The 12558-nt window shown below is 39.3% G+C and overlaps 1 protein-coding gene across 1 annotated transcript in view; it reads right to left on the bottom strand.

The window, feature by feature from the left end:
• Positions 1-4260: 4260 nt before the first annotated feature.
• The window catches only part of GFRA1 (GDNF family receptor alpha 1), a 142430-nt gene continuing 134132 nt past the window's right edge, over positions 4261-12558 (bottom strand). Inside the window, exon 9 of the mRNA XM_052678083.1 lies at positions 4261-12247. Coding sequence (XP_052534043.1) covers positions 12086-12247 — 162 coding nt within the window. The 3' untranslated portion in view covers positions 4261-12085. The remainder of the gene's footprint in view (positions 12248-12558) is intronic.

Raw genomic sequence — 12558 nt, 5'->3', positions numbered from 1 at the left:
AAACTGAGCTAATGATAGAAGTGCTGATTAATGCTTTTGACCTTAAGACATGAAATCAAGTGAAATTAATGCCACTGGGTGTTGAAAGTTATTTTCAAGTGTCAATGGTCTGTAATCCACCAGAGAACCCCTCTGACTACACAAATTCTATGTTTCTCAGCAGAAAAATACTCTATACCAAGTGGCATTTTTAACAATCTTACTGCTATATTTCAAGTAAGTACAAGACTGTCTCAATTATTATCAGAATTGCTAAAGGATATGTTATCTGAACATGCATATATGTGCTTGCTTCAGAAGGAGATCTCAGCAATGCTTCATGTAACCAAGGGCCATTATATGCAGCAACTTCTCTTTTTTTTTCTTTTCATTTTTCTTCGTCAATAGGCTTTCTTGGCTTTCTTTTACAAGATCTGATTCAAGTCTTATTCAAGAGGCTATTAGAGTTCAACTCGCCAGCCAGCTCTCTGATCACATCTGACACTTGAGCTCCAACAAACCTAAAAGGACAACTGTTCCTATGGCCAACTGTGTGCTGAAGCATCTTCCTCAGCCTAACATCTGCTTCTGGTGCCCACTGGGGCTGTAGCAAATGGTGACCAGTAAGAAGAGACCAACCCTGCTCTTGCTGTAAGCACCTTTCAGATATTGGAAGAAAGCAATAAGGTCTCCCCTCAGTGATCTTTTCCCCAGACTAAACAGCCCCAGTTCCTTCAGTCTCTCCTTGTAGGGCATATTCTCCAAGCCCTTCACAAGCCTCGTTGCTTTCTTTGGACCTGCTCCAGCACCTCAGTGTTCTTTCTGTACTGAACAAAACTGAACACAGTATTCGAGGTGGGGCCTTACCAAAGCTGAGTACAGGGGCAGGATGACTTCCCCAGTCCTTACTGAGTTTACTGAGGGTGCACTCAATCCCCTCATCAAGATCGTTAATAAAGATCTTAAATAGAAGAGGCCCCAGTACTGTGGCTGAGGGGGGACGCTGCTTGTGGCTGGTTGCCAATTAGATTTAAGTCCATTGACCACGACTCTCTGGGCTCTGTTCCCAGGGAGTAACAAATCTTACTATTCAAGACTGAGGCAAAGGCAGCACTAATATCTCAGAGTTATCCTGATCCTTGGTCACCATGTTGCTGTCAATGTCCAACAAGGGATGAAGATTCTCCCTAGCCCTCATCTTTCTGTTGATGTATTTATAGAAATATTTATTGTTGTCCTTTACTTTAGTGGCCAAGTTCATTTCTAGCTGGCCTTAAGCTTTTCAAATTTGCTCCCTGCACAGCTTTTCTACATACCTTTAATCATCGTAAGTAGCTTGCCCACTCTTCCAGAGACCATAAACTTTCTTTTTGCTCTTAAGTTCCAGCCTGAAGTCTCTGTTCAGCCAGTCCGGCCTCCTTGCCTGCCGGCTCATCTTTTGTTACTTGGGGATGGTCAGCTCCTGCACCTTTAAAATAACTTATTTATTAGAGTAAGTTAGTACTAACGTATTCCCAGCCTTCCTGGGCTCATAGCCTTCCGACTGCACAGTGGCCTCCAGCTCCTACTTTCTATTACCCATGCTGTGTGCATTAGTGTAAAGGCACCTGAGCTGGGCCTCCTTTTGAGCAGCAGTAGCTCTAATTCTAATATCTAATACCTTCATTCTTTAGGTGAAATGGGACTTTTTTTTTTTTTTTTTTTTTTTTTTTCAAAAAAAAGTCACTGTGATGCCAGGTCTTACTCTTCAGCACTATCTACTAAGTTTAAGAGGATGAAGGTTCTGGAGCCTCTCTAAAATTATCTATTCCTGTTCCCCTGCAGAAGTTGAAGCGAGATAACTGAGTCTTTTGCTCAGGAAGGTAGACAGTTTCTAAATGCTAACTCAAGTTGCCAGCATGTTGAAAGTAATTTTTAATAATCTTGCTTTGGTTAGTGAAGGTACAATTCCCTTGATGGGCAGAGCAAGCAATGAAGTTTCTTACAGGTACAAGCAGCTGTCTGGCTAAGCATTAGCGGGCTCCAAGTTCAGTTAACATAAATCAAAGTCACCTCAGGAAGGACAATCTTGTTCTAATAATGTCACTCAATATTTAGCCTACCTACATTTGTATTAATAATAAAGCCCTCGGGTAAGGAGCTACGTACAGCCAGCCATTGATCAGCACAGAGCCCAGCACTGCACTATTGACAAGTATTGTTTTGGAAGCAAACACAGGCTGAGCTGCATTTATAGCCACTGGATTCTGCCCTCTGACAAAAATTTCTGGTCAGCCAGATTAATGCTGTGTTAATGAGGCTTTGAGCCTTGCTGGTTCAGATTGAAGCCAGCAGTTATTTGATACTGTAGATTTGTTCTTTCATTTTGGTTTTTATGTTTGTGTGCATGTGTGACATACCCACATGCCTCCCTTTAAGATGATTTCGATTAATGCCTCCTTTGAAAGGAAAAGGGATGTGGCATACTTGCAAACCCAGAGAAAAATGCCATCTGTGTAGCTAACCTCACTGACAGTGTTGTTGGGTTATTGTTCTTTTTATTTTGAAAGAATATACTATAGCCATTCAGAAGTTTGAATACCAGGTCCTTCCAAAGCAATTGACTACTGGTCTTTATTTTGTAAAGCTACACAATGTTGTTTTGTGGGCTTGTTTTTTAGGGGGGAGTGTTGTGGTTTGCTTTTCTTCTTCTTTTTTTTTTTTTTAATGCATATTGTAGATTTTCTTTTAATAAAGACTGTGAATTATGCTCCCACCTCTGAACAATATATTCTCACCACTGTCTGACTAACCAAGTAAGTAAAACAAACTAAACTAAAACCTTCTGCAGAATTACATCGGACTAATGCTTCCCAGCTCTACTTACAGTTTTCTGTAACTAATATAGTTTTTAAAAAATGGCAGTGGAGAATTAAGGGTTGTAATTTATATTCCAACTCAGAAAAAAAGATATGCACATTACAAGAATAACAGAGGTTTTTTATTGTTGTTGTTAAAAAAAAATTGTTTCAGGAAATGATTCTCCTGTTTCTGAGTGTAAAAAAGAATCCAACATGAAAAAGACAATAACATAGATGGGTTTTGGTGCCAAGAGAATCTGCACAAGTGTCAGGGCTGGCTGATTGCTTGGGCAGAGCGCTTTGCAGAGCAGCAGAAGTGCTTGGAGAGCAGCGATGGCTCGTGGACAAGTGGCTGAGACCACCTCTTAAAATCCATGTCCTAGACAGCTGAGACCCTTTACTGGTTTAATGACAGACCAAAACTGCATCTCTAGAAAACAGCACATGGGCCAGTTTCCCCTTGAAGATATCACCTTTCTTTATTCGTGTTCTTACAGGGGTAATTTGGAAGGACTGTGTAACTCAGACCAGTTGAGTGAAATGATTCAATAAGCAATGTCAAAAGAAAGTAACACTACTTACCTCAGCACTTCTTGGCACTGTTACCTTACAAACATTCCTACCAAAAGTCAGCCGTGTTGCTCATTGGACACCTCACATCGTGGGCAGGGAGGGCCAATTTCCTGGTTCCTACTGTCATGATAACAAGCTGATGCTATGATCGATCTTTCTTTATTCACAATGTAAAGAGCAGTTTCTGTCTGTGCACCTTCCACTCTGTCCCATGGCACTGAGTTAACCATTTGGCTTTTGACCAGTAAAAGAGAATCCTGTTGCCAGTATTGCCAAACTCACAGGGAAGGTCACAAAGGGAGGCTGTGCATGACCAGTAGTAATCACAATAAAAATAAATCAAGCAGCAAAACCTAAGTCAAACCCACAGACCATGCACACAAAGGAACCCATCTGGTTGTGCACAGGCAACTGCCTGGTGACACTGAATGCCGCTTGGGCTCACTGATCCCCAGGGAGGCTGCTGCTCAGTCGGAGCATCTCAAATGGAGACCTCCTTCCGATTGTCTGCACATGAGTAAATGCTCAGACACTATTCTCAGCTTCTAGACACCAGTAAGAGCACCATGAAAGCCTGTTTGCCCACCATCCTTTCCCCCTCCTTAACTCTTTTATCTTAAACGGCCTTGCAACACTCCACTCCCATGCATGCCAAGAGCAGCCAGCCCTCTGCTTCTGGCCCATGGGACTGAGGGCAGGGGTCTGGAGCAGTGTGTGCATGTCCGAGCATAAGCATATGTGAACAGGACCAGCTGGCCTCTCCTGTGCCCATTTCCCTATCATTTCCAACTGACATTCCCTGCTTATTGTGATTTTGTAGCCAACATTCACTAGCACAAAAAGACTAGGGAGCAAGCAAATGCACAGATATTTAAAGGGAAAAGCTTTATTTCTTGTTTTCTTAGATCATAGTGGACTGTAAAACAACAGGGAACAATGAGATCAACCCTTAGTAAGCGTATTTTCTTTTCTTTTTTTTGCCTTTCTTTTGTATAATTCAAAACAGAACAAACAACCAGGAAATATCTGTCACAAAAACATGCTTTTTAATAAAAAAGAGAATAACGTTTATTGAGAGGGATTGTTTGATTGTTTTCTGGATATGTACAATAATAATGTGGGAGGATTATGCTAACAGAAAATGCCAAACATCTGAAGAAGTGTGAACGGTCCAAAAAGCAATGGTCTTAGAGCAAGTCTAAGTCAACAGGAACAAGTGAACAGTGGTTTAAGGTTTTTTTTTTACAACAAATTACCAGCCATTATGACTGAAGACCTGACACATCATAATAACCTGCAGTGAGATGTACAGAAATCCATAAGACAACATAGAATTTACACAAGAAGGTAACCATTTGCGTAAGAATTTCCTCCAGAAAAATGGAAGCATGTTCTAGACAGAAAAAGAAGAGGAAAAAAAAAATATGAAAGAAGTAGGAAAATACTCATATTGGATATCCTCAGTTCACAGTGAATGCCAGTCATCCTGGGTCTAAACACTACCAGTTTCCCTTATCTGCATTCTTTCTGCCTACTCACAATTAATCCCCTTATCATTGTGTTATAGCTAAAATTACTTTACCTGAACCTTCCCTTGCTACTTCCTCTTCACTGCAGCTCGTCAATGATGTGCACTTTACACAACAAAAAATGCAAACTTCGACACAGCCTCAAGTGAAAGAAACATACACCTTCCCGGCATGAACAGTATTAATCACAGCTAATCATTTCTGCACTAAGTGATGCCACACAAAACATCATACAAATCCTGTTAATCAAACTCAGTAGCAATAACTCTGGGGGAGGGGAGAGGATGGAGATTAATAATTGCCACCAGTTATGTTTCCCATATGTTGCAGTGCTCTGAAGTGATTTCTTCCACTGCCTGCCTTCAGGATTTATTTTTTCTTAAAGAGAAACAGTAGATGGTACTGGGAAGTGATAACAGGTTGGTTTTATGCCTCAATTCTGCTGTGACCTTCCCAGAGAGGAGGCAATGTAAAATTCAAGACCATATTTTTTCCTTCAGTTGTTCCTCTGTCTTTATTTTTTCTCAGCTCAGTCTGGGTTATTGTGCTCCCAACTGCCAGATGCAATCCAAAGGACTTTGTTCCACCTCTAGGAGTTCCACCTCTTCCACCTCTACAGTCCTTCCAAGTTCAATTAAGGGTTAATGTGTTCGTAACAATCCAAACCACAAGAGAACATTGATACTGTCATATTATTTTGAAAATTAGGCCACAGTTCCAGCTTTTTTCTGGCTTCTGTGAGGTCAGGAATTAGTGCCACCATTCCTACTTTTCTGTATCTCCACCCAGAGAATTCTGCAGCATGGTAGTGCCTATCTGGTACTGCTTATATGCCACTGGCCACAAAATGGTCAGACAGAAACAGATGGAGATAACTGCTGACCTGAGATGGACTAAGTCACTGAGAGCTGGGTGGCACCAGCCAACTGTTTTCAGCTCACTGGTGCATTCAAGCAGGCTGAATGAATGAATTTAGAAGGAAAAGAGAGACACTGGATGTATGTCATACAAGAATGAAACAATAGAAGGGGTAACATTTTTGCACTTTACCACAGGAGTTCAAATATCCTCTCCTACTATCAAAGCAACGTCCAGCAGAAGAGCCCATAAGGAATTTGCATCAGTAGTACCAATAATGGAGAATTGCTGGGGATGAACCAGCTGACACTGGGAACAGCATAACACCACCTAACATTACTTATGGTATACCCATATGTAACACTACAAGGTGATGGAAAAAAACAGCAAACACAGCAGGGTAGCAGAGTCCCAAGCTGCAGCAAGCAAGGATATGCTCAAGTGCAGTAGCTGTAGAAACAAACAAAGAAAAACAGCTTACCTTCAGAAAACCTCCAGTAGGCAAGATACTTTTGCCTCCAATATCAACCCTTAAATGAGGTCTGGGAAGGGGTGGATCCTGGCTCCACCCCTTCCAATCACTCAGATGAACTGCATACACCTGAGCTCAGCTGAGTTGGCCCTGCCTTCTACCAGGTGCTCAATCACTGCTTGAAGCTGTGACTTAGTGTTTCCACTACACCATACCATCAATTCTTAGAATGAGTGGCTTGAAGAGGCCTGAAAACAAGCCTGGCTTCATTTACTGGAAGATGAATCCCCCAAAGTGCTGCTCAGTTTCATAAGGACTGAAGGTGCTGGGCAGGACGGAAGGCTGTATGCAAACAGGTCAATTATTGTGGCATTGCAACAAGAGGAATTTGAAGATATTTGCCCTTACATATACAACTTACAGGAAATTCTCCTTCTGAGAGATTGAAATGTTGTGTAAAAGAATTGAAGCATGTTAGAATCGCTAAAAGCAGGGGAAAATGAGGTCAAAGGAACCCTTTCTGAAGTGGTATTGGGTTTGGCTGCTGCAATTTAGGCAGCAATTACTTCTAAGTGTATACATGGCAAAGTTCAGCCATTGGCACCTGGCAAAGGTGAAAGAGCCAAAACTGCAGCTGCCCTGGTCAAATGTGCTCAGAGAACTTCAGTGATTAGTTTAGATGGCACGGAATTATAGTACCACAATATATATTAATGAGCAATACTACAGAGTAATTGGTTGACTCTGCTCTCTTTTGAATTTTAGTCTTTGGGCTACATCTTGAATTTCTTGCTCCAGCTTTTATGAATTCCAAGAGGCTGAGCATCTGAGTAAGAGCTGTAGGATTTACCTTCTGATTACTGACTGGCCCACATGTAATGTATTATAAGTATAATCACCCCTGGGTAAACATTCCCAGATGAAGAAAGCATGGAATGAGAGCATATGAAAGTGGCGACAATACTGAGATAAAAATGGGAATTTATCACCCTCCCTGATTTTACCTTCAAATGGACACATCTATATTTTACAGTGTAACTTCTTACCTTTGAAAAAAAATAATTATTATTTAGTGACACTGTTTCTATTTGACAGAAATTCCAAGTGGAAAATACATTAAAAATATTTAAATATTTCTGAAAGACTGTGAAAGTTTAACACTTTTAAATCCTTACTCAGTATCAAACTAAATTTTAAATTCCATCTGGGGAATAGAAACATCATGTTTTAGCTTGTACTAGCCAAACTAGTGCTAAACAGATAAAATAGGAATTTGCAATTTGCTCTGCCTGAAAAAGCGTTGATGGTTCAGCAGAGACATATTCCTGATCACAGCTTCTTTTCTCAGAAGAGGAGGCTGTAATTGAAAAACAAAGCAAAACAAAAACAAACACAGATAAGTTTATAAGGCAAACGTGGATTACTGTTGAGTATGGAGAAAAATGACCTTCCGAAGTTAAAAGGGGAAGCTGAAATAGCCAATAATTGAAATGTCATAGAAAGAACGGAGCTGGTAAGAAAAAGCAAATATTTAAAGATGGGAAATATTTAACAAGTCACTGGATTAATTTCTCTGCCAAGTTCATCAGAATCAAACACACTTCTGTTTGAAGTAATGGACATCAGGTAGAATCTGAATAACCTCATGGGTATAAAACAACCTTGGGGGGCCTCTTCAGCTCAGATGCATTTATTCAGAAGTTTTAATGCAGAAGTCCTGCCAGTGATTGCATATTTTTTAACGAGGTAGATCCACCTTGGTGAAGAAAAATAACAACTGGAATTTATTAAAGAAAGTTCTAATTGCTGTGCAGATATTCCCAACTTTTACTGCTTACTCTGATGGAATGCTGGTCCTAACAGAATCCAGCTCTTTTATTTCAAAGAATCCCAGTGCTAAGTATGAGATGCTCCTGTCACTTGACATACACATGATTTATGTCCCCTCAGGGAGCTGTTCTGAGTTTTGCTCTTCTCCTTCACTGGTTTCTCACCATGTCTTCTCTGTGGAAATATCACTGAGATTAAGCTAAGAATCACAAATTAAGATCAGACTGAGATTTTAAGGTGATTCCTCCTGTTTTGTTCATCTCCAGCCTAATTGCAACCAAACAATGTCTATGCTCATGTTTTCAGTGTACTGACTCAAACTGTAGTTCTCCCCAAATTATGAACAGCCTCATTTTCTAAAGGTTGAGTCTTACAAGGAGTCTTACAACTCATTTTGTTCATTAAAACAAAATAGGCTGGAAATAAGTCTCCAGACAGAGACTGCAAAATGCTCTGAAATGACTAAGAATTCCCGTTTCCCCTAATTCTTCCTAATGACACAGTGGGAATGAAGCTGTGCAATGGGATGGATGGAGGCTTGCTGCACAGCCCTCAGCACCTCTCTCCCCATTCCCTTGGAGACAGCCAGGCAATGAGCGAGCGGACGGTGCAATGAGGGCTGTGCTCCTCTTTCCTGACCAAAACACAGCACAGGACTGCATGCATGATGGCTGTACAGTGCTGGATGTCTCCATCTCCACTGGTCCTCTGTGGGGCAGGGGAAAGCCTTGGTTGGTATTTTTTTTTTCCTAAAATGCTCATCATCCTTGCCTCTTTCTTCATGGAATTAATACCTATTCAAATACTGCTAAAACATCAGCCACATATTTCAGTTCAGACTGGATTTAATCTTTCTGAGAACTAATTTTATGGAGAAACATAAAACACACTAGTCAAGCTATTTAACGTGGCAGTGTATACACACTCCTAATAACACTAATGACAACATCTGTTCTATGACATTAAATGAAAAAGATGACTTGTAAATGTTTATGGTAGTCCATGATTTAATTTAAACACAACTGAATTGGTTAAATTTACAATTTAAACAGTAGGTCATCTGTATGTACATCCTGTATTTGGACAGTTCCTATATTATCGCTACATTGGTAAAATTAATTTGTTAAAGGACTATATAAATGGCAGTCTTAGCTTGTTGGCTGAGCACTCAATACATGGCAGTTTAGTGGCTAGAAGAGGAAAAATAAAACAATCATCTGCATACTTCAGTACTGTAGTAAATGACTGCATTGACAAGGTCACCACGGTAAATTGACATCATCCACACCACATCCAATTTCTAAAAATCCTCCAATATTTTCATGATGTTGTCTGTAAAAACCTCATTAAGTGTCAGACTCTTTGGGTTTTTTCCCTCTTGCCTGTTTAATAAGCAATTTATTTTTTTTAATTAAGAATTCAGTATGCTTTTAATTTAGGAAAGAAAGCTTGAGTGCTCTGTGTTGTCTGTGGTAACATGGCTAGCTTTATAAAACACCATTTCCTCCTCTTCTGTATCCGTAATTGTATTTCCAAAGGTAACTCTCATTGAATCAGATAACTAGACATTTATTTTGTAATCAGAAGCTAATTAGATTGTTGTTTATAGCATAAGTGATCAATAGCTTTTATTCTGGATCACACAGTGTCACAGCTCTAATAATTTATATTAAATACTGATACTGTAATCCAACCAAATGTATAAAAGCTTCAAAAAGCTACGCGCTATACTGGGAGGTTATTAAAATTCCTGATACTGCTTAAAGTGTTTAATGTGCTGAATACAAATGATATTTTAAAGAAAGCTTTGTGGATCAAAGATGGATTTAATAATTGTAATGTTTATGAATTTGTTTTGAAAATATTTTTAATTGGGTAATGTCAGACTTCGGGATTGTAACGCTATGTTCATTTCCATTTCAATAGGTTATACTATCAGCTCCTTTTGACATAAAATAATTTGATTTATTTTTTAAATCATGAATCTCGTTATCTTTTTTTCTGTTGTCACTAGTTTTCAATAATTTGATTAGTTTCTACAAGAAGAGCAATAGGAACCACATGGGCTTTGCTGTTAATGATATGCTATATATTTCTTCTCCAAAAGCAGTTCTGACACCTTTGAAAGTAATTTGCAGTTTCTTATCAGCACAGAATTAAAGAGTAATAGTGTCTAATTTGTTATGTTCAGTGGCACAGAGTATCCTAGAATTCTATCACATACGCAGTGCTTTGAAACCTATATCATGTGACCATAATCAAGAGTACATAAGTGAATTCTATAATTTCTGAAAGTGTTTGCCATTAGCTAAGAAAAGGCTCAAAAGATGAACTGGACAATAGCTTAATGCTCTCTTAGTAAAAGGCCTATTCTGCAGACTCCCAAATTTCATTGTTGTTCATAAAACAGTAATTTGTACCTTACAGTTGTATAGCAAACAACAGATCCAGGCATTTCAAAGCAGGCTTGGGCGGTATTGTGTAAGTCTCAATGTAAATCTGTACATTCAGCATGCTGAACTCTTTGCTTGGTAAAATTAGCTCCTACTCCAGGAAAAACAAAAAACGATTACTGTTGATCATTCAGACACAACTGCTTGTAACAGTCACCAAGCCGTCACAGGAAGGTATAAGGACAGCCCTCAGGAGAAACAGTGCCTGTTTGATGACACTTAAAGCTTTAAAGAATCCCTTCCAGGTACCGCAGAAAGTCACCATGAGCCAGCACATGCTGTCAGTGTCACTGAATGAAAGCCAAAGTGATCAAATCACGTATGCTGGCAATATTGCCATCATTTAAACATTTACGAACAGGTCTTGCAAACAGCTCATCATGTCAACAATCCCAGGGGCTGCAGTAAGGACTATGAGGGTGAGAAACGCCTGTCACATGGGTGAGTGTGCATGATGCTGCCTTGTAACTGGATCAACCATCCTTCTGTGCTGGTTTTACAGTCTCAGTAATAAACCACGGTTTAAATGATATCCTACTGCCTTTTTTTTTTTTTTTTTCCCTCTACAATGTTGTGAGAGCAGTAAGAGAAGTAAGGTGTGACGTTCCTGTAACTTTCTGAGCTGACATTATCAGCTATATATAAACAGATAGTGTTGTTTTAGTAGAGCAAATAAAATGCCTATCTTTTTTATTGAATGAACAGTATAATAATTGGGCTATATTGTCACAATGGAAGCATAGAAGATCAGTGACTGTACAACTGAAACCCTGCAGCAAATTTTTTTTTCTACTGTTCATCATCGAAGTTTATGAAATGTACGTTTATGGAACTTTCACAATGGCTGCTTCTTGTTAATTTAAAGAATCTTCACCCTCGTTAAGGCTAGATGATTATAATTAAAAGATAAATGTTTTGTTAGAAAGTTCTATGCCACACTATGAGAATTTAACTGAAAGACATACATTATACCTGTATGCGAATTAGAATGGCTTCTCAGCAGGGAACGCAGAATCACTTACAGTACATAAACATTTAAAGAGGAAAATGCTAATACACTGAAAGAGTTTAACATCAGTAGCAATGTATCAAATGAAGTTTCAGAAAGTCCACTCTCTGGGAGAACATTCACCATTAGACAAAAGCCTGGCATCCTTGATAATCTGGAGTTTGAGCAATTTGAAAACCAAAACCATCCAATGAGATAAACAGGATCTTAAAAAAACTACCATCCTCCTTTCTCAGGTAAAAGCCAGAATTAATATAATTATTAAAATAATCCAACCAGATTGCTTCACAGGCAAATTTATACACCGTCTCTTTAAAACACTGCATGCCCAAAAGCCTCTTGGGTTTGGAATGTAGCACTGCACCAAGTATTTCACAAAGCCTCTAAATATCACAAGAAGCTTTTTTAGAGAGAAAAAAAAAATTCCAGCTGACAAACTGTTCTAGCAGGAGTGCCTCAGCTTAGCCCCCAGACCTGGAATTCCAGATAAACAACAGAGGACAGGAAAGAGATTTTTTTTTACATGTCCTTTTGCAATGCAGCTACAAGACGACTGATGAGCTTAGGAACAAAAAGAGTGAGAGTGCAACTGTCATCAGAATGAGTGGTGTGCTTGGATAGAAGCTTGTAGGAAGAGCAAATGAATTCTCCGAGGATATGTGACTGGTGGAGACTCCTGGTGTGTTGTCTTTCCCAATAGCATTCTGCAAGACACAATACTTTCCTTGGTCACCATTACACATTGTCATTGCAAACTATTTAAATCCATGCCATGGAATTCATTTTCTCTTTGATCATGTCCCACCCTCCACTGTTACCTATCACTGTCGCAGATTGGAAGATACAAAAGGCACAGAAATTGAACTCAAATGATAACGTTTTAAAGTTAAGTGAAAGGATAAAAGCAACATTAATGTATAACATCAGCACAGCACGACTCAGAAACAAGGAATAAAGTATTAAGAGATCCCTACTTTAACAATGGTTCCACATGTAAAACTTCCTGTTGTTAGGG

Source organism: Tympanuchus pallidicinctus, unplaced genomic scaffold, assembly GCF_026119805.1.
Source record: "Tympanuchus pallidicinctus isolate F22 unplaced genomic scaffold, pur_lepc_1.0 scaffold16, whole genome shotgun sequence".
Taxonomy (NCBI): Eukaryota; Metazoa; Chordata; class Aves; order Galliformes; family Phasianidae; genus Tympanuchus; species Tympanuchus pallidicinctus.
The sequence above is the reverse complement of the archived record's forward strand: the minus strand, read 5'-3'. Positions and strand labels throughout refer to the sequence as shown.